At 37.3% G+C, this 22694-nt stretch overlaps 1 protein-coding gene across 1 annotated transcript; it reads right to left on the reverse strand.

The window, feature by feature from the left end:
* Positions 1-7110: 7110 nt before the first annotated feature.
* On the reverse strand, positions 7111-19605 carry lat (linker for activation of T cells). The gene is made up of 13 exons (XM_062984802.1): positions 19567-19605; positions 15849-15953; positions 15704-15749; positions 13269-13297; positions 12006-12066; positions 11871-11899; positions 11168-11200; positions 10819-10882; positions 8817-8878; positions 8134-8220; positions 8002-8043; positions 7539-7607; positions 7111-7390 (listed from the first exon to the last, which is right to left on the reverse strand). The coding sequence occupies exons 2-13, from the start codon at positions 15949-15951 to the stop codon at positions 7365-7367; spliced, it is 651 nt and encodes a 216-aa protein (XP_062840872.1). The 5' UTR covers positions 15952-15953; positions 19567-19605; the 3' UTR covers positions 7111-7364.
* Positions 19606-22694: the final 3089 nt, after the last annotated feature.

Genomic DNA, 22694 nt, shown 5'->3' on the forward strand with positions numbered 1-22694 from the left:
AAAGTTCCTGAAGTGTCAATATTTTGTGTGGCCACCATTATTTCCCAGAACTGCCTTAACTCTCCTGGGCATGGAGTTTACCAGAGCTTCACAGGTTGCCACTGGAATGCTTTTCCACTCCTCCATGACGACATCACGGAGCTGGCGGATATTCGAGACTTTGCGCTCCTCCACCTTCCGCTTGAGGATGCCCCAAAGATGTTCTATTGGGTTTAGGTCTGGAGACATGCTTGGCCAGTCCATCACCTTTACCCTCAGCCTCTTCAATAAAGCAGTGGTCGTCTTAGAGGTGTGTTTGGGGTCATTATCATGCTGGAACACTGCCCTGCGACCCAGTTTCCGGAGGGAGGGGATCATGCTCTGCTTCAGTATTTCACAGTACATATTGGAGTTCATGTGTCCCTCAGTGAAATGTAACTCCCCAACACCTGCTGCACTCATGCAGCCCCAGACCATGGCATTCCCACCACCATGCTTGACTGTAGGCATGACACACTTATCTTTGTACTCCTCACCTGATTGCCGCCACACATGCTTGAGACCATCTGAACCAAACAAATTAATCTTGGTCTCATCAGACCATAGGACATGGTTCCAGTAATCCATGTCCTTTGTTGACATGTCTTCAGCAAACTGTTTGCGGGCTTTCTTGTGTAGAGACTTCAGAAGAGGCTTCCTTCTGGGGTGACAGCCATGCAGACCAATTTGATGTAGTGTGCGGCGTATGGTCTGAGCACTGACAGGCTGACCCCCCACCTTTTCAATCTCTGCAGCAATGCTGACAGCACTCCTGCGCCTATCTTTCAAAGACAGCAGTTGGATGTGACGCTGAGCACGTGCACTCAGCTTCTTTGGACGACCAACGCGAGGTCTGTTCTGAGTGGACCCTGCTCTTTTAAAACGCTGGATGATCTTGGCCACTGTGCTGCAGCTCAGTTTCAGGGTGTTGGCAATCTTCTTGTAGCCTTGGCCATCTTCATGTAGCGCAACAATTCGTCTTTTAAGATCCTCAGAGAGTTCTTTGCCATGAGGTACCATGTTGGAACTTTCAGTGACCAGTATGAGAAAGTGTGAGAGCTGTACTACTAAATTGAACACACCTGCTCCCTATGCACACCTGAGACCTAGTAACACTAACAAATCACATGACATTTTGGAGGGAAAATGACAAGCAGTGCTCAATTTGGACATGTAGGGGTGTAGTCTCTTAGGGGTGTACTCACTTTTGTTGCCGGTGGTTTAGACATTAATGGCTGTATATTGAGTTATTTTGAGGGAAGAATAAATTTACACTGTTATATAAGCTGCACACAGACTACTTTTCATTGTGTCAAAGTGTCATTTTGTCAGTGTTGTCCCATGAAAAGATATACTTAAATATCTGCAGAAATGTGAGGGGTGTACTCACTTTTGTGATACACTGTATATATATATATATATATATATATACTGTATATATATATATATATATATATACAGTGTATCACAAAAGTGAGTACACCCCTCACATTTCTGCAAATATTTTATTATATCTTTTCATGGGACAACACTATAGAACTAAAACTTGGATATAACTTAGAGTAGTCAGTGTACAACTTGTATAGCAGTGTAGATTTACTGTCTTCTGAAAATAACTCAACACACAGCCATTAATGTCTAAATGGCTGGCAACATAAGTGAGTACACCCCACAGTGAACATGTCCAAATTGTGCCCAAAGTGTCAATATTTTGTGTGACCACCATTATTATCCAGCACTGCCTTAACCCTCCTGGGCATGGAATTCACCAGAGCTGCACAGGTTGCTACTGGAATCCTCTTCCACTCCTCCATGATGACATCACAGAGCTGGTGGATGTTAGACACCTTGAACTCCTCCACCTTCCACTTGAGGATGCGCCACAGGTGCTCAATTGGGTTTAGTCCATCACCTTTACCTTCAGCTTCCTCAGCAAGGCAGTGTCATCTTGGAGGTTGTGTGGGGTCGTTATCCTGTTGGAAAACTGCCATGAGGCCCAGTTTTCGAAGGGAGGGGATCATGCTCTGTTTCAGAATGTCACAGTACATGTTGGAATTCATGTTTCCCTCAATGAACTGCAGCTCCCCAGTGCCAGCAACACTCATGCAGCCCAAGACCATGATGCTACCACCACCATGCTTGACTGTAGGCAAGATACAGTTGTCTTGGTACTTCTCACCAGGGCGCCGCCACACATGCTGGACACCATCTGAGCCAAACAAGTTTATCTTGGTCTCGTCAGACCACAGGGCATTCCAGTAATCCATGTTCTTGGACTGCTTGTTTTCAGCAAACTGTTTGCGGGCTTTCTTGTGCGTCAGCTTCCTTCTGGGATGACGACCATGCAGACCGAGTTGATGCAGTGTGCGGCGTATGGTCTGAGCACTGACAGGCTGACCTCCCACATCTTCAACCTCTGCAGCAATGCTGGCAGCACTCATGTGTCTATTTTTTAAAGCCAACCTCTGGATATGACGCCGAACACGTGGACTCAACTTCTTTGGTCGACCCTGGCGAAGCCTGTTCCGAGTGGAACCTGTCCTGGAAAACCGCTGTATGACCTTGGCCACCATGCTGTAGCTCAGTTTCAGGGTGTTAGCAATCTTCTTATAGCCCAGGCCATCTTTGTGGAGAGCAACAATTCTATTTCTCACATCCTCAGAGAGTTCTTTGCCATGAGGTGCCATGTTGAATATCCAGTGGCCAGTATGAGAGAATTGTACCCAAAACACCAAATTTAACAGCCCTGCTCCCCATTTACACCTGGGACCTTGACACATGATACCAGGGAGGGACAACGACACATTTGGGCACAATTTGGACATGTTCACTGTGGGGTGTACTCACTTATGTTGCCAGCTATTTAGACATTAATGGCTGTGTGTTGAGTTATTTTCAGAAGACAGTAAATCTACACTGCTATACAAGTTGTACACTGACTACTCTATGTTATATCCAAGTTTCATGTCTATAGTGTTGTCCCATGAAAAGATATAATGAAATCTTTGCAGAAATGTGAGGGGTGTACTCACTTTTGTGATACACTGTATATACAGTGTATCACAAAAGTGAGTACACCCCTCACATTTCTGCAGATATTTAAGTATATCTTTTCATGGGACAACACTGACAAAATGACACTTTGACACAATGAAAAGTAGTCTGTGTGCAGCTTATATAACAGTGTAAATGTATTCTTCCCTCAAAATAACTCAATATACAGCCATTAATGTCTAAACCACCGGCAACAAAAGTGAGTACACCCCTAAGAGACTACACCCCTAAATGTCCAAATTGAGCACTGCTTGTCATTTTCCCTCCAAAATGTCATGTGATTTGTTAGTGTTACTAGGTCTCAGGTGTGCATAGGGAGCAGGTGTGTTCAATTTAGTAGTACAGCTCTCACACTCTCTCATACTGGTCACTGAAAGTTCCAACTTGGCACCTCATGGCAAAGAACTCTCTGAGGATTTTAAAAGACGAATTGTTGCGCTACATGAAGATGGCCAAGGCTACAAGAAGATTGCCAACACCCTGAAACTGAGCTGCAGCACAGTGGCCAAGATCATCCAGCGTTTTAAAAGAGCAGGGTCCACTCAGAACAGACCTCGCGTTGGTCGTCCAAAGAAGCTGAGTGCACGTGCTCAGCGTCACATCCAACTGCTGTCTTTGAAAGATAGGCGCAGGAGTGCTGTCAGCATTGCTGCAGAGATTGAAAAGGTTGGGGGTCAGCCTGTCAGTGCTCAGACCATACGCCGCACACTACATCAAATTGGTCTGCATGGCTGTCACCCCAGAAGGAAGCCTCTTCTGAAGTCTCTACACAAGAAAGCCCACAAACAGTTTGCTGAAGACATGTCAACAAAGGACATGGATTACTGGAACCATGTCCTATGGTCTGATGAGACCAAGATTAATTTGTTTGGTTCAGATGGTCTCAAGCATGTGTGGCGGCAATCAGGTGAGGAGTACAAAGATAAGTGTGTCATGCCTACAGTCAAGCATGGTGGTGGGAATGCCATGGTCTGGGGCTGCATGGGTGCAGCAGGTGTTGGGGAGTTACATTTCATTGAGGGACACATGAACTCCAATATGTACTGTGAAATACTGAAGCAGAGCATGATCCCCTCTCTCCGGAAACTGGGTCGCAGGGCAGTGTTCCAGCATGATAATGACCCCAAACACACCTCTAAGACGACCACTGCTTTATTGAAGAGGCTGAGGGTAAAGGTGATGGACTGGCCAAGCATGTCTCCAGACCTAAACCCAATAGAACATCTTTGGGGCATCCTCAAGCGGAAGGTGGAGGAGTGCAAAGTCTCAAATATCCGCCAGCTCCGTGATGTCGTCATGGAGGAGTGGAAAAGCATTCCAGTGGCAACCTGTGAAGCTCTGGTAAACTCCATGCCCAGGAGAGTTAAGGCAGTTCTGGGAAATAATGGTGGCCACACAAAATATTGACACTTCAGGAACTTTCACTAAGGGGTGTACTCACTTTTGTTGCCGGTGGTTTAGACATTAATGGCTGTATATTGAGTTATTTTGAGGGAAGAATAAATTGACACTGTTATATAAGCTGCACACAGACTACTTTTCATTGTGTCAAAGTGTCATTTTGTCAGTGTTGTCCCATGAAAAGATATACTTAAATATCTGCAGAAATGTGAGGGGTGTACTCACTTTTGTGATACACTGTATATATATATATATATACAGTATATGTATGTATATATGTATGTAAGTTGAGTCCACGTGTTCGGCATCATATCCAGAGGTTGGCTTTAAAAAAGACACATGAGTGCTGCCAGCATTGCTGCAGAGGTTGAAGACGTGGGAGGTCAGCCTGTCAGTGCTCAGACCATACGCCGCACACTGCATCAACTCGGTCTGCATGGTCGTCATCCCAGAAGGAAGCTGACGCACAAGAAAGCCCGCAAACAGTTTGCTGAAGACAAGCAGTCCAAGAACATGGATTACTGGAATACCCTGTGGTCTGACGAGACCAAGATAAACTTGTTTGGCTCAGATGGTGTCCAGCATGTGTGGCGGCGCCCTGGTGAGAAGTACCAAGACAACTGTATCTTGCCTACAGTCAAGCATGGTGGTGGTAGCATCATGGTCTTGGGCTGCATGAGTGTTGCTGGCACTGGGGAGCTGCAGTTCATTGAGGGAAACATGAATTCCAACATGTACTGTGACATTCTGAAACAGAGCATGATCCCCTCCCTTCGAAAACTGGGCCTCATGGCAGTTTTCCAACAGGATAACGACCCCAAACACAACCTCCAAGATGACAACTGCCTTGCTGAGGAAGCTGAAGGTAAAGGTGATGGACTAAACCCAATTGAGCACCTGTGGCGCATCCTCAAGTGGAAGGTGGAGGAGTTCAAGGTGTCTAACATCCACCAGCTCCGTGATGTCATCATGGAGGAGTGGAAGAGGATTCCAGTAGCAACCTGTGCAGCTCTGGTGAATTCCATGCCCAGGAGGGTTAAGGCAGTGCTGGATAATAATGGTGGTCACACAAAATATTGACACTTTAGGCACAATTTGGACATGTTCACTGTTTGGTGTACTCACTTATGTTGCCAGCCATTTAGACATTAATGGCTGTGTGTTCAGTTATTTTCAGAAGACAGTAAATCTACACAGCTATACAAGTTGTACACTGACTACTCTAAGTTATATCCAAGTTTTAGTTCTATAGTGTTGTCCCATGAAAAGATATAATAAAATATTTGCAGAAATGTGAGGGGTGTACTCACTTTTGTGATACACTGTATGTGTGTATGTATTTGCATATGTGTACATGAGTATATATGTGTATGTATTTGCATGTGTGAATATGTATGTATATGGGTGTATATGTGTATGTACTGTATATATACGTATATGGCTATACTGGCCTCACTGTGCAAATCTTTTCTGTTTGCTTTTGTTTTGATAAAGTCAATCAATAAAGTATCCATCCATCCATCCATCCATCCATCCATCCATCCATCCATCCATCCATCCATCCATCCATCCATCCATCCAAACCATTCAAGGAACCAGGAGGAATTTCAGTGCATAAAGGCCAAGGACACAAGCTTTTTATTTGGAAATTGTTCATACGAAAAGCTTGTCTCAAATGGGCTACCCATTGTGCATTTGAAATTCATTTTTTAAGTTTACTCATTAAAGAAGGAGTGTTATGTGCATGCATGTTTGCAGACAATCCTTTTTTCACTTTTTTTTGTCTGTTTGTATGCGGATAATTCTAATTGCAAGTCCAATTGGATTGTGTGGATGAAAGAAACATAGCGATTTAAGGTTACGGAATGCTGACCATAAAATGAGAGGCTACCAAGCAGATAGCTAGTTGGGTGGCTTTATTGCATGTTGGTGTAGAGCTTATTATTGTGTGCTTGCAAACATTGTAAATGAGCTATTTGTGAGCTAATTAGCTATATGTTTTTGAAAAGATATCTTGTATGACATCTTGTGTACTTACAAAGTCCGACAGGTAGGATGGGGTGGGTCATATGTTATCCACATAAGTATTTGCAATGTTTATGCATATTAGGTGCATGCCAATGCTGGATTTTGGTTAACATAGGAAAGATTGGAGTAAACCGGTTCATCAGGTAGATCAGTTTTTGTTGTGTTAAAGTAAGCAAGTTATTTTGTGTGTGTGTGTGTGTGTGTTTTATTTAGTTCTTAATTTGGCACTAACCTAGGCACTCGAGTGGTGCAGCAGTAAAGTATGCTAGCCCACTAACCTTTATTATCTTAAAAAAAAAAATCACATAAGGAAAAAAACCTCACTCAATCTACTTCAAATTTGTGTCTGCCTGGTCTCTGTTCTCCACCATAAATGTTGCGATTCCCAACCCCAATGAACCCACACTAGGTTGGTAAGACACATTAAATTCCAATCTTTGTCTTTTCTGGCTGATAAAACATGCATGATACACAGTGTATGATTTATTTCAGTATCAGAAACATACAGCTGCAGAGCATTACAATATTTTATATACAAAGACTAACAAAGGCAATCTGATCTTATTGTAACTATATGGAATAGGGAAACAATCTGTACATATTGCTTAAATCAAAATAAGAAGTCATTAAAAAGAAATACTCTCAGGAATTGTCAGCTAAGTCTGTTAATATGACTATGGTAAAACGTAAGTAAACATTTATGGACCTTAAATTATTGTAATAATCCATAATAGCGTTTGGAGTGTGTAACAAACATGGCAACTATTTCAAATACAGAGCTGTTTACACAACTTATACAATTTATACAACCTGTATAATTCTTGTTATGGTTGTTTAAGTATCAGGTTGACTTCCTATTAAAATTATTCCAAATGCATGTGGATGGTAACTAGAAAAAAGAGCAGAAAAAATATTATTTAATATCTTTGTCGTTTCTCCTCTATCACAGGTGATACAGAAGTGCAAAGCCTGATCACAGCCAGATCAGAAATTTTCAGTCATTAGCAAAGAGTCTAAATTTAAAAATGTTGCTTTACCTTGTTTTGGAGCATTTACATAGTCTGAACTGCCCTGGCCATCACTGCTGGAACTTTGAAATGAGCCCACTGCAAGCAAAAAACTTAGTGTTAAATTGATAATTCTACCAGAGTTCTCACAGCTGTGTAGCCTCTCAATCATTTACTTTTGATTGAATGCTGAAGAGTTTGTGCACATCTGAACTTGGGCTTGCTGGAAAAGACAATGCTTATGACAATGCTTACGTCATCCTTATGGCTATAACAGACATATAAAAAGTCTTCCCTGAAGAGTGGAGTTTGTTTGTGGTTGTTTGTGTCTAATGAGTCAAAAGAGCATTTGTAAGGTCAATTACTGATGTTAGATGAATATAACTGGCTTGCAATGTAAAATGTCATTTGAGTTCCTCCACACTTATGGACTAAAAGTCCTAAATGAAGCTTAGAAGTGAAGACAGTATGGTGTAACCACCCTTAGACTTACCAGGAGTTTCTTCCTTTTTGACATTTATGTAATGTTGACTGTCTGTAAACACAACCATGTGAACAGATTAGGGTAAGTTAGATTTTGCAGAGTCTGGTAGACGACAAAAACCTAAAGAACTGTCTGGCTTACCTGAATCATTATCCCCATCATCGTCATTATTGTTACCATTATCGTCACCATTATTGTCATCAGTTTCAATGTTCTGGTAACTTTGTCCTAGAAACCCCCCCAAAAACAAGCACCATTAGGATTGTTTAATTATATTGGTCTGGACAGATTTTTTGATCAATATTTTTTCCATAATGCTACATTTAATATAAGTGCATAATTATGAGGTGGGATAATTATTTTTTAGGTGGGAGCAAACTGGAATACATGAAGAAACATGACAATCTCTGTATAGGCAGCAGTCTGAGGTGATGATCAAAGTTCCTAGGACACATGTTGCTTGCAGCATCAGCTAAGCCACTGTACTGCCTCTTATGCCAGTAGGCCACAACATTAGAACCGCTTTTCAAATATGCTGTCAAAACAACTCTGACTTGGTCTGATATTAGCAACACTCTGATAAATTTATTTTGGCAATATTTAAAAACTAATCTAACTGTTAAAAACTATACCAGTACACAAGCCTATTTTATGAATCTTAAATATTACAGAGTACTCTTATTATTATGTTTAATTCTCATGTGCTTTGTCTCTAATAAACTATTGTATATAACTGTTGGGTCATGCCATTAGGGCCCTGGGAACATGTGGGTTTCACAGAAAAAAGTTGGAAGTAACAGATTGTCTAACATCTTTAAACCAACCTGAATTTAAAGAAGAAGCAAGATTCAGCTGGGAGACATTTTGGTCATCTGGCAACACATCCCTAAAACAACAACAAAAAAAGCCAAATGAAATCTAATTAGAAAATAGTTTTTTTTTAATGAACAAAGTGGTAGTTTAAATAATGAGCTCTTTTTTCACATTTCTAATGACACTGTGTGGTTGATTGAATGCCTTTGGTGCTGGGATCCTTAAATATGTGCCTCAGAAGACACTAATGCCCCTGTCCCAACTTTTTTTGGAATGTGTTGCAGGCCTGAAATGCAGGAATGGAGGTATTTTAATAAATGAAATGAAGCTGACCAGAAAAAAAACAAAATATATTTGGTTCAAACTGTCTGCAATCAAATAAAAGTCAAAGTAAATGTAAGGAACACTGCACTTTTATTTTATTTGCATTTTCCATACTGTCCCAACTTTTTCTGATTTGGGGTTATTATCTATTCTTGTTTACCTGTGGAAAGTTCCAAAACAGGTGTTTTTGATCATTCCCTACACTTAGTTTTACATTGCATCTCTGTCAACTTTTTTTGAAATGTGAATAAGCATATAGTACCCTCCACAATAACTGGCACTCATGGTAAAGATGAGTAAAATCTGGAAAAATAAGAAAACTCTAACCTCCTAACACTAAGGTCAAATTCTCATTTTTCAACCTACACAATTTAGAGAAATTTTCAGGAAATGTCTATAAAAAGTAGCTACTTACTTAAAAATGCCCATATCTAGTTGATAATAATAATAATAATCTACACGTTCCAGTCAACTGGAACTGTGACAAACGCCTGGATGAGGACACAAGTTTGCTTTATCCTTACATTCATTGCGAGAAATGGTAAGAAAGGCAAAAAACAAAAAAAACAAAAAAAAACACACACAGCTGAAGGCACCTTATAGGGCATCATGGACTTCATTAAAAAACGGATGGATTGTTTGATCCAAAACATACATACAGATCAACATAAAACTGGTCTACTAAACATAAAATCAAGCTTCTGCCATGGCCATGACAGTCCCCTAATCTGGTTGAAAGTTTTCTAGACTCAGTTACATGAGTGGTGTTTTTTTTTTTTTAGCTGTGTTGCACTTCGAGGTCTTTGACATTTTGACTAAATGATTTCTAAAGGAATTGCCGTAGGATTGCTAGGACTGCATCATAGTGCAAATTAACCAGTAAATGTAAAGCACTTGAATGCTACGCAAAAATGAAAAACGTTAAATAGCTAACACAAACCTTAAAGTTTGAATTTCAGAGCAAATTGCATATTACATGGGAAAAGGCTCATTTCACAGTCCATGGCGCGATTTTCATTGCCATAAATTAAGTAGGACCTTACTTCTAAAATGTTCGGGGAGAAGATTAAGTGCTGTTTTGATGACAAAGAGCGATTGTACAAAATATAAAATGCAGGAGTGCAAATAATTGCTTCAGATGTGGTTTTGTTAAAAAAAATGTAGCACCACTTATGACATTACACAGCAGAACAGCTCTGTTGTTGGTTAATAATGTGTATTTGCAGATCAGAGTGAAATAAGTCTAACTCACTAGGGCTAGAAAATAATTTCACTAGGGCTTTACCTTGTTTTATTTAAAACTTAGAAGATGGTTAATGCTATGTTAATTTGTTAGCCTCGAGTACGAAGTTAGGTTTGAATTGGTTGAAGATTCATTTGTTTGTCTTTTTTTTGCTGTCCAAAGTACTTTAATTTGTCACTACTAGAGTTCAAAAGCAGTTTTTTTCAGGGTCACTAAGAGTACTACCTAGGGTTCTTTTGCTGATTTAATTAAGTGCATGTAATTAACTAACACGCACGCACGCACGCACACACACACACACACACACACACACTTTCAGTGTAAAATAGTGGATGAAAATTGAAACTACTATACCAGATCCAATATTAAAATAATCCAACATTTTAGGTCAATGTACTAATAAATCAGGAGGAAACAGTGTATAGAATATACAGGTATGTTCTTACAGGTAGTCAGGGAAGTCTGAGTTCTTTTCAGGTGGCTGCTCATAGCTGCTTCCATTCTTATCCACTGAAGACACAGAATAAAAACGATTTTTGAAATCCTTCCCAAGTAACCAGTACTTGACCTTAACTCTCTCTCTCTCTCTCTCTCTCCCCCCCTCACCCACCAACCCACCCACCCACTCCACCCACTCACCCCCCCCCCCCCCAACACACACACACACACACACACACACACACACACACACACACACACACACACACACACACACACACACACACACACACACACACACACACACACTGTAAACAAATGTTAAAGCAATAAACAGTGGGTAATATTTTTTCTCACCATTTTGGTTGATGTAATCACTTTGACTTTCAGCTTTGAGTAAAAAAACAACAACAAATATTTTAACCATTAATGCACTGATTACGTACTTTCCACTTTAAAACTTGAAATAAAAAGTTAGTAGAGAGACAGGCTTTTTTCCATGGCTGGGCAGTCTGATGATTTATGCCATCTGATTACACAAACCTATTTTTAATATGGTAAAATGTAATTGAAATGTAAATGTGAAATGTAATTAAAAACTGAAAGCAGTCATTTGTAAACCATCTTGTCTAGGTATTTAATTTATGTGGCAAGACCTGAAAAGACTAAAGTATCCAAGGTATTAAAACAATTCTGCAAAGTTGGTCAAAATGTCCACATAGTGAAATAAAAGACTGCAAGTTATCGCAGATGTTTGATTGCTGTTGGTTATTGTAATGCATGAATGATTAAAAAGGATCTATGGAATATAAAGACATTAACATGTTCAGTTTGGAACATGGGTTAAGTTCTAGATTCCTTTTTAGCTGTTTAATTTTTCAGTCCCCTGTTTACTCAGGCCATTTGATAGCATCCTCTATTTTTTGTCTTTAGATCACCCCTAACTAACAGAAATATTTTTGTTACATCATCAAATTGTTACATCATCTCCTTACTGCTGAACAAATTTCGTACTGATTATGTAACATACAACATTCATGTTAAAGTAAGGAAATCTCACCATCAGATGAAGGACAAGGGGAGACTGGCCTAGTTTCCACCATTGATAAGGAATGGTTAAAAAAACAGTGACACTGTTAGGATTATGTAAAAACAGAATGACATACAAGTGTAAGCATATGAAGAATATGCTTACCTAATGAGCTGTTGTTGATAAGTCTGTATGGGTAGGGTAGTAAATGAATGGTTTTCTGTATCTAAAAAAAAGATGGAAAGGAAACTTTGAAGAATTTTAAGATGTACACTCTCACTGCCAAAAAGTCTTGGTTTATCAAAATTAATATCCTATCAATATACACCTCAGAGCTACAGGCTGTTAATGTGAGAAATGTGGTTACAGTGGATTCAGAAAGGATTCAGACCCCTTGGTGTCTTGCAGAGTGAGAAGCCATCTTCAGATCTCTCTGCAGATGTTTGAGGGAGTTTAAGTCTGAAGGACACTGAAGGCCACTGAAGGACATTCATAGACTTGCCCTTAAACAACTCCAGTGTCACTGTCATTTTGAAAGGTGAATTATCAGCCCTATCAGCCTAAATTTGCTTTGAAATCAGAATTAGAAATACTTTATTGATCCCAGAGGAAAATTTGTTCACGGATGTTTCTGAATTTAAATTCAACATGTGGACTTAAACATTTAAACAGTTGTAGCTTAGTGATTAAGGTCCTGGACTAGTAATCAGAAGGTTGCTGGTTCAAACCCCACCACTGCTAGGTTACCACTGTTGGGCCCTTGAGCAAGGCCCTTAACCCTCAATTGCTTAGACTGTACACTGTCACAGTACTGAAGTGGCTTTGGATAAAATCGTCTGCTGCATGCCAAAAATGTTCTCCATGTATCCATATGGGTTTCCTCCTGGTGCTCCGGATCGCAATCCCCCCCTCCCCCCAAGTCCAAAGACATGCAGTCATGCCAGCTGGAGATACAAAAAATTGCCTTACGTCTGAGTGCACGTGTGAATGTGTGTGTGTGTGTCTGCCCTGTGATGGACTGGCGACCTTTCTGGGGTGAATCAGAACCACCATGGCCCTGACCAGGATAAAGCAGTGGTGGTTAGACAATGAATGAATAAATTATACTGGTGTTGGATAAATTATGTCTGACAAATGAGTTATTAAACTCGTTATTTACTTTTTCACACCAGTGTTCACAGCATTTGCTGTTCTGCAATTAATGGTTTAACTGTTCAATAACTTATTCATCTTTAGTAAGTGCTTATTCCTACTCAGGGTTATAGTTGGTGCGAAGCTTGTTCTGGAAACAGCAGAAATCAAGAATATACCTCAGACAGGATGTCAGCTGATTTTATCTGATGTAATCAATCCAACTTTAAAGTTTGCTTTTTCTATTTTTATCAATGCATCATTAAACATTAAATAACAAAAATGATGAATATTTACATGGGCGAACTATCGTAAATCCTTGGACCCTGTAAAATGAGAGATAAAGATATACAGTTAAGCACAAAATTAAGTATTTGCCATCAGTTTTACAGACACAAAACAAGCACAGTAGATCTTATATGCTAGAACAAAACAACAATTAAAGTTATACTAAAATAAAAATTTCGTGTATACAATAATGACATTTTATCAATTAAAAATGTTCTAGTACTTAGGCCTATCTTGTGCAAAGCATTTTCAGGATCTACCTACATTTTTATCCGTAAGGACCATTTCAAAATTTTGTACTATTATTAAAATATTATTATGCACACTTAAGACCTTAAGATTAAGGTCTTAAGATTAAGATTAAGATACTTAAGGTCGCAGGTAAAACTTTTTCTGATTTGCAGACTAGTTGTTCAAGGGAAGTTGCAAAGTATAACAGTGCATCACCACTTTTGTATAAGTTGTCCTTTCAGCAGGTTCTTCGCTGTCATATAAAGATTTTGCTTCAACCTTCGTATCATTATACAAGCAGTTCTATCACACAGTTTCTGGGTATTTTTGTTCTTAATGGCATGTAAGACATTGTATATTGCAAGCTTACATTTATTTTTAAAGACTTTTCCTGCTTTGTGGGCAATGAGAGTCAGAGAATTCATCATTAGTTGTCAATTTCTAATTACAATCCTTGACCTGCCTATTGAGTTCTAATGAGTAAAGTAACGGCGAAGACTAAACCATTAGTGGATTCTTTTTATGAATCCTATTACTAATTCATCTGCTTATTGTGGAATGTTTCCAAGCAGTGTAACTTTAATATTCTATAACATTTTTCTTAATTTTCCCATGTGTGTTGTAGGTATCAAATTCTAAATTTGTAATATATTTACAAAATACAATCAAGTTTCTCAGCCAAACCATTAAAGTTTTCTTTGTAATTTTGTCTGTTAAAGGTTCAAGAGAATAAACAGTTTTTATTGCATTTGACATTTATTGCAATCCAACTATTGGGTATAAGACTATTTTTTCTACTTTAAACCGCAACAAAATACTTTAGCATATAACTGCACATTTATTAAGTGTATGGCTGTATTGTTGAATTTAAGTTATACAGTTGCATAATTAAATCATTCCTTTATAGAAGTTTTGTGTTAGGTTTGTTTTTTCTTTTTAAATGATAAAATATTGTCTTTAATAACACTGCAGATAAATCAGGCAAAAAGAGATGGGCTGAACAATGCAAGTGCTTTTCTATAACACTTGTTAGTTGATATGAAAGGCAAGAAGAAAAACTGGCTAAAATATATAACCCCAAATCAGAAAAAAGTTAAAAATGTCTGAAAAATGCAATATATAAAATATGTGTTTCTTACATTTACTTTTATTGCAAATTGATTTAATTTGTTATTATACAATTAATCTTGCATTTTAGACCTGCAACACATACCAAAAAAGTTAGAAAGAGGGCAGTTTAGGGCTAGTAATGAAGTGTAAAAAAAAAAAAGTAAAACAAAAGCAGTATTCATGAGGCTGAGTCTTTGAATTTCAGTGCATAAAGGGCAAGAGTGCAAGCCCAAGCTGAACACCTGTGATCTCTGATCCCTTAGATGGCACTGCATCAAGAAACGTCATTTTAAAGCTGATATAACCACATTGGCAAACCTTTGTCAAGCACTACAGTTTAGAGTTACATTCACAATTACCACTTAAAACTTTACTGTGCAAAAAGAAACTTTATGTTATTTATGTCCAAAAGTGGTATCAAGTTCTCTGGGCTCAAAGACATCTGTAATGGACCCTTACACAGTGGAAATGTGTATTGTAGTCAAACAAATTAGTTTTCTAGATCTTGTTTGAAAGAAATGGATGCCATGTCTTTCAGACCAAAGACAAAAAAGACAATTTTGTGATGGCAGCATTAATGCAGAAAAGTACATTGAGATTTTATAGCAACATTTGCTGCCTTCAAGACAGCATCTTTTCCAAGGATATCCATGCATTGTTTCAATAAGACAATGAAAAACCATATGCTGCACACATTATGGGTACAGGACTGGCCTGCCTGCAGTCCTGACCTGTCCCCAGTAGATGTGTAAAAAAAAATTGAAATAAAAATGTGACAATGACAACTCTCTAAGATGTGCTTGCAGGAAGATTGGGACAAAATAATACCTGAAACACTTAATCACTTGGTATTCTTAGTGGCAAAACATATTTTCAGAGTTGTGAGAAGGAAGTGGTAAATGCTTTATGTCCCAACTTTAAATGTAACACTTTTTTTTTTGTTTTTTTTTTTGCATTTTTCAAACTGTCCCAACTTTTTGGGAATTGATAGTAGGTATAGCCTGAAGTTGTTATTGTTATTGTAAAAAGTAAATGTAAACTTGATGTTAAACTATTTGTGTACATGCAGAAAGATAGATTTGTAATTAGAGAATATGTCTTACGATGGGAAACTATTCCGTGGGTCATGTTGTTGTTGTCGTATATACTCTTAAAGGAAATAAAGCATCATGTTAAAGAGTCATGTTAACACATTGCATTATAGTAAAAAAATCTTTCTGGAACACATCCTATATTTCTTCATCTTACTTCGTTGACCGCTTCCTTTGCAGTTAAGACAAAGTCCAGTCAGAAGGATGATCAACACAAAAACTGCACCACCAACCACAGTCAATGGTGTAGTGGCATCCATACCTGCAAAATCGTATGTATCCAAGTTAGTTACTCATGAATTGTGATATACATATATTAAATTATAAAACTCAATAAATTAAGTATATCTTTGATGACTAGACCATATGGGTATTGTAAAAAAATGGGTATAGTTTTAATTACACAAAGTCATTAATTATTTCATAACGGTAACCAAATTTCCTATGCAATTAATAATATATTTAATATATTATTAAAATGTTTTAGTTATGCACTTATTCTAATATAAATCATTAATGTACTTAATATGAATTGAAATTAATTGTACAATTAATTAAATGTCCATTTTTGTCATTGTTCTTTTGGGAAACTTGGGAAACTAGCAAATTGATTTTAGCATGTGTAAGAAATAGGGTTGTCACAAATGTCTAAATGTCTGTTAAAAAAAATACATACAAACTACGTACAAACTCACCCATAAAATCAATGCAATCTCTAAACAGTCAAATGTAATCACTGTTAAACAAATATTGGGGGTAGTAGTAAGTTTGAAAGATTAGTAGTAGGCAAGCTTGAAGAGGTGAGTTTTAATTTGGGATTTAAAAGTAGAGAAACAATTGATAGTACGGAAATGGATTGGGAGGGTGTTCCAGAGAGAAGGGGCAGAGTGGCTAAAAGCCCTCGTGCCCATAGTTGACAGGCGGACAGAAGGAATAGAAAGCTGAAAGGCTGAGGAAGACCTAAGAGTGCGGGTGGGATTGTAGACTTAAAATCGGAGATGTAAGAGGGTGCTAGACCATGTAGAGCTTTGAATGTGAATAATAAGATCTTGAAGTGTATGTGATAATTTACGGGGAGCCAATGAAGCCAATGAAGCCAATGAACTGGAGTATTGTGTTTAGTTGAGGGTGACCTAGAGATAATCCGTGCAGTGAAGTTTTGGACTAGTTGGAGTTTTTGTAATGGTGTTTGAGGTAAGCTGAATAGGTTTGAATTACAGTAGTAAATTCGGGATGTTACCAGTGCATGGATGAGAATGGCAGTACTTGTTTGAGGAACGGGCATAGGCGGTTAATATTTCTTAAGTAGAAGTTTTTATGGCTAAATGAACTATGGCTTCATTAAAAAAAAAGTAATTATCAGATACTCAAAGCACCTAATATTATTCGATTGATCCATACCTGTTTATTATTTATTTATTTTTATTGATAAATAACAAATGCATGTTTTGACACAATTGTACTTTAACAAACTGATCTATCTAATTTGGCATCAGCAGCATTGCAATGCTTTGGTTTACTCATGTGCATGTATGTTCATTGCCAGGAAACGGATTTCCTGTATTTTGCAGTTAGATGAGAAAAAAGAGCATAGCATTAGAGTCAGCAAGGTCTCACTTTACACCTACAGCTGCAGGGCCTCATTCACCCAAACCAGAGCAATAGCATATTTACCTCCATTTTGTGCCACCTTATGTACTCTAAATGTCAAGGTGAATATATGGCTACTAAGCACCCATGCAAATATATTATATACATATATTTTAGTAATAAAAAATAACCCTGCTGTGAGTATAATCCTACTGTGAGTAATTGAGCTGAAATTTAAGTACAAACCCAATTTTCAAAAAAGTTGGGACATTTTGTAAAATGCAATTAACTGAATAATGTGTTTGTTAATTCTCTTGAATCTTGATTTAGAACACTAATTCAACTGATAGAAGTAGAAGGAGGATTTCCAATGTTTTCATCGATTAACTTCATTGTATTTTGTTAATATAAACACAGGTAAAATTTGATGACTGCAACACACTCAAAAGATTTGGGACAGAGGCAAAATAAGAGTGAAAAGTTAATGTTACAGTGTTTTGAAACATGCCACAATCCGCAGGTGAATTGATAACTGGTGAAGGAATTATAACTAAGTATAAAAGAAGGCTCCACCAAATGCTCAGCCTTACTGTAAAGTACAAGCAATGACGAGTTGTGGCTCACCACTGTGTTTCTAACATCATGAGAGAATTGACATACAGTTTAAAAAGGACATTTTTCAATGCAAGATTGCAAATTATTTTTTACCATCTACCATACATAATATTGTTTGTTTGTTTATTAGGATTTTAACGTCATGTTTTTACACTTCGGTTACATTCATGACAGGAACGTTAGTTACTCATTACACAAGGTTCTTCAGTTCACAAGGTTATATTGAACACAGTCATGGACAATTTAGTGTCTCCAATTTACCTCACTTGCATGTCTTTGGACTGTGGGAGGAAACCGGAGCACAGGGAGAACATGCAAACTCCACACAGAAAAGACCCGGACCACCCCTACCTGGGGATCGAACCCAGTTGCTGACTCTTGCTGTGAGGCAACAGTGCTACTCACTTAGCCACCATGCAGCCCACATAATATTGTAAAAAAAATTTAGGGAATCCAGGAAGATCTTTGTGTAGAAAAACCAAAGTTGGAAGTGCGTGACCTTTGAACCCTCATGCATGCAACTGTACTAAATATAGCCACATGGGCTTGGGAGAACCGAAAACCATTGCTACTTAACACAGTCCACCGCAGCATCAAGCATCCAAATGCCACCTGAAACTCTATTACACAAAAAAATATATATTTCTATGCATAAACACCACCAAGATCTTTGGGCCCCAGACTCATCTCTGATGGACCAAAAGTGAAAAGACCACTATCAAGAAGGTGTATATTGGGATTTTAGAGAGACACATGCTGCCAACAAGACCCGGAACCATTAAAAAGTCTAATTAATAGGAAAGGTGATTAAACACAGTGCTAAACATTCCTGTCTCAATTTTTGGAGTGTGTTGCAGGCATTAAATTGCAAATGTATTTATTTACATAATACAATGAAAATGATCAGTGAAAACATTTCTTTGTACTTCTGTTGGTTAAATAAAGACTTAAGAGTAAAAAAAGTAACTTTTTATTGCATTTTACAAAATTGATTTTAAAGCAACATTTTAGAAGGTTATATTGTCATTACTAAGAGATTATTATGTTTTAGGTTTAATAATGTGATAAATAATTTTTAATCCTCTCTTTTATCTAAAAGGCCTATGTAATGTACTGTAAAAAAACAACTAATACATGTGTTTCACTATACTGAATCTGTTGCATTTTTTCTTTATACATATTACTTTATATATCTGTATATATAAGTAGCAAACACAAAGTATTAATAATGTGATTAAATATTGTAAATCAAGTATCAAATTTATTTAGAACAAAATAATTTTCTAAATTGAATCTAACAAGTTTCATGACGTTTAAAACAAAATCATTTTGATTTAGAAAGGAAATGAGGACAAGTGTGAAAGTGAGGTTTCCCTAAGAGACCAAGCTGTGATCTACTATTAAGATCATCTGACCATGACGTTCTGAAAATACCATTGAAGATTTTAGGATGACCAGCAGGTCATATAAAAGTAAAATACCCATTAAAAAAGTTCATCGAACTAAATAAAACAAGTCGCTATTCAAGATTCATCTTTGATTATGAAATACCTAATTTAAAATTTTTAAAACATTTGCATATATATATTACAAAGATAGTTTAAGTAAAAATATGTTAAAGCTTCAAGTCTAATGACTGCAAATAAAATAAACACATAAAAAAGACTTACCTACACAATAGCAGTTGCGTGCCAGTTGGGGTCCTTTTCCAAATTAGAGGCCAGATTACTCATACGTCACCAGACCTAACTCACAACCAGTTCACACCCAAGCTTTCACCATTTTGGTTCACCCACACAGCTCATTCTTTTATTTATCTACAACTAGTCCTTACTTGCCCTCCTTTCACATGCCTATTAGGTATTAGCCTTTTACTCTCAAAATGTCATATTAATTTACACAAACGTCTAAACCCAAATTTAATTTGACAAGATGAATGAAACTTGGTCTTTATAGTCTTTCCTGTGCCTGATCTCTGTATATTTGTCTCGCTCCTCATAGGCTCATTGCAAATGTCGTTGTAATGTCTCCACCTCTAGTCTCTAAGCAATGAGCAGATCTTTTTCACTGCTTTTTTCTTATTCATCTACCCTACTTCTGCTTTACCTATGCACCTTATTTATGGTGTGGCTGGAAGTGGACAATGCAGCCGAATCAATTTAACATGGTAAATGAACAAGAATGTACAGAAAATCATTAGAACCTGTCAAAATCTTCACGTTACAATTAAAATTAAAATAAATAAATTTAAATAAATGTAATCAATTATTTACACATTTTACACATTTTCTAACAAAGTGAAATTAACAAAAACAATTCTGATTTCTTAATAAAATATGTATGGGGTACTTCTAGCATGTTAGAATAAAACCGCCTGGTTCTTGAGCATTCAACTACATAGAAACACAATTGAGTGCAAAAAAACAAAAAACAAACAAAACGAAAAAACACATGAAGGATTCTGATGCCATGTGGCAAAAGGTTTTATGGTCACATGAGACCAAGCTATAACTTTAATAATTTTTTGTTGACTAAACTGGCGAAACCCAAACACAGCTTACCACAAAAAATAAACTGTATCCTCTGTGAAGCATGTTTTTCTTTAAGTACACCCAACTACCTAGAACAATACACAGTTCTCTGCTACATGACCAAAGATGATGAAATAGTTCACCTACCAGCTCAACAATGATTCTAAAGACAGCACAAAAGACAGTGCAGTGGCTTAAGGACTGGAAGGTAAATGCCTTTGAGTAGTCGAGACAGAGCACTTAAATCTGATAGAAAAACTCAGCAAGGAAGAATAGGCAGTGTTATTGTTACTATAATAGGTGTGCAAAGCTGACAGAGACAGACTGATGGCTGTAAAAAAAGATAGGTTTATATGTTTCTCATTACTTGTAAGACAAAATGTTCAAAGCATTTTTTTTAAACTTTTTTTTTTTATTTACTTTTTAAATATGCAATTATTTGCCATTTAAAAACCTTCTAATTTTCTCCTCCCATTTTTATAGCAGGCCTGCTATCTAGACTAGCATCAATACACAGAGGGAAATACAAGTAGCCATGTTTTCTTAAGCCATGTTTTCTTAAGGTTTTACAAATTTCTTTCACAATTCTTAAGTTATTTATGTTATTTTGCCCTCACTTTTGACTAGGATTACTGTTTTCACATGATGCAATAAGGCTGAAGTTTAATAAGGCTGAAGTTTTCCAAGGTATGTGGTGTGCACTAAGCTAGATGTGCTAATGAACTTGTGCATATATCCTATACAGCCAAAAATATGTGGACCCTCTCAAATAATGAACTTTAGGTGTCTGAAACTTTAATAACTTTAAGTTATATGCTTTCATGTTTGTGGCAAAAAATGTTGTTTTTAGAATGACTATGCAAGAAAGGTCCCTAAAAGTCTGGTGTGGAGGAACTCCAGTGGCCTCCACAGAGTAGCCTCAACTCCAATAAACATCAGTTGTAATCCTTCTCATCTTACAACAGTGCCTGATCTTACAAATGCCAGGCAGTTGCTACTACAAATTACATTTGCTTAGATGTATTATCCAATATTATGCAATTCACAATGGAACTGATCTAAAGGATATGGATAAATTACAATAATTAAAAAATAAACACATTGGCTTAATGGTTGAAAAACCTGCTGTGGTGGGGTAAAAATATTTTACATAATAATAATCCTTACATTTTTAAAAAAAAGCACATGTGACCAAATGTTTTAGTGCTGTGGTGCAGTGTGTGGTATTTTAATGTACACATGCATTGTGATGGCATGCTAACTTGTTTTATTAATTTGTTTTCAAACTGTGCCACTGACTGTGTGCACTTTCAGTACCAGTCACTAAACTGTTATATTCAGAGAAAAGTATTAAATAGTAGTCAACATAAATGTTAAAATACATCATAAAACACTTTTTGGAAAAAAAGGCGAAAGGCAACACCTGCTGACATTTTTACAGTTTTTTTAGCTTTTGGCCTAAATTTATAATATACAGTAATTGGTCTAAAGTTATTATACATAGGTTATTATACCACACTTTCCCACTCCATTTTTGGAAGTGCTTGGAAAGTCTGTTGTCACAGTGCAAGAATTTCTGTTATAAATAAAGATGATCCTCTAAATCAGATGTGTTACTTTCCACCACCATTACTAAATGGTTGAGGGTATATCTTTTAAAAGAAGTGTTCCATTCCTCCTACAAGTCCAGTTCCTGAGACTTGTAGCAAGGTGCAGTAAAACTGTTTCTGAGGCTTGTGGTGGACTGCATCCTGTTCACTTTGTCAGGGCTTTTTTTTTGTCACCCATCTGTCTGCAGCATGGTGCACAAACACACACAGACATATATATATATACAGTGGGGAAAATAAGTATTTGATCCCCTGCTGATTTTGTAAGTTTACCCCCTTACAAAGACTTGAACAGTCTATAATTTTTATGGAAGGTTTATTTTAACAGAGAGAGACAGAAAATCAACAAAAAATCCAGAAAAAAAACATTAAATAAAAGTTATAAATTAATTTCTATTTAATTAAGAGAAATAAGTATTTGATCCCCTACCAACCAGCAAGAATTCTGACCCCCACAGACCGGTTATGTGCCCATGAGGCACACAAATTAGTCCTGTCCCTGTATAAAAGACACCCGTCACAGAATCAGTTTCTTCCATTCAAATCTCTCGACCACCATGGGCAAGACCAAAGAGCTATCAAAGGATGTCAGGGACAAGATTGTAGACCTACACAAGGCTGGAATAGGCTACAAGACCATCAGCAAGAAGCTTGGTG

This window comes from Trichomycterus rosablanca, chromosome 22, assembly GCF_030014385.1.
Source record: "Trichomycterus rosablanca isolate fTriRos1 chromosome 22, fTriRos1.hap1, whole genome shotgun sequence".
Classification (NCBI taxonomy): Eukaryota; Metazoa; Chordata; class Actinopteri; order Siluriformes; family Trichomycteridae; genus Trichomycterus; species Trichomycterus rosablanca.

Bases quoted from the DNA above. Each gene is read 5' to 3' on its own strand.
- lat (XM_062984802.1), bottom strand. From the start codon at position 15,951: ATGGATGCCACTACACCATTGACTGTGGTTGGTGGTGCAGTTTTTGTG. The intron at 12,067-13,268 runs GTAAATATTCAT...TCTTTTTTTTAG, and splicing joins ATTTACGATAGTTCGCCCAT to ATACAGAAAACCATTCATTT. The intron at 8,044-8,133 runs GTAAGCCAGACA...TTGTGTTTACAG, and splicing joins TGATGGGGATAATGATTCAG to ACAGTCAACATTACATAAAT.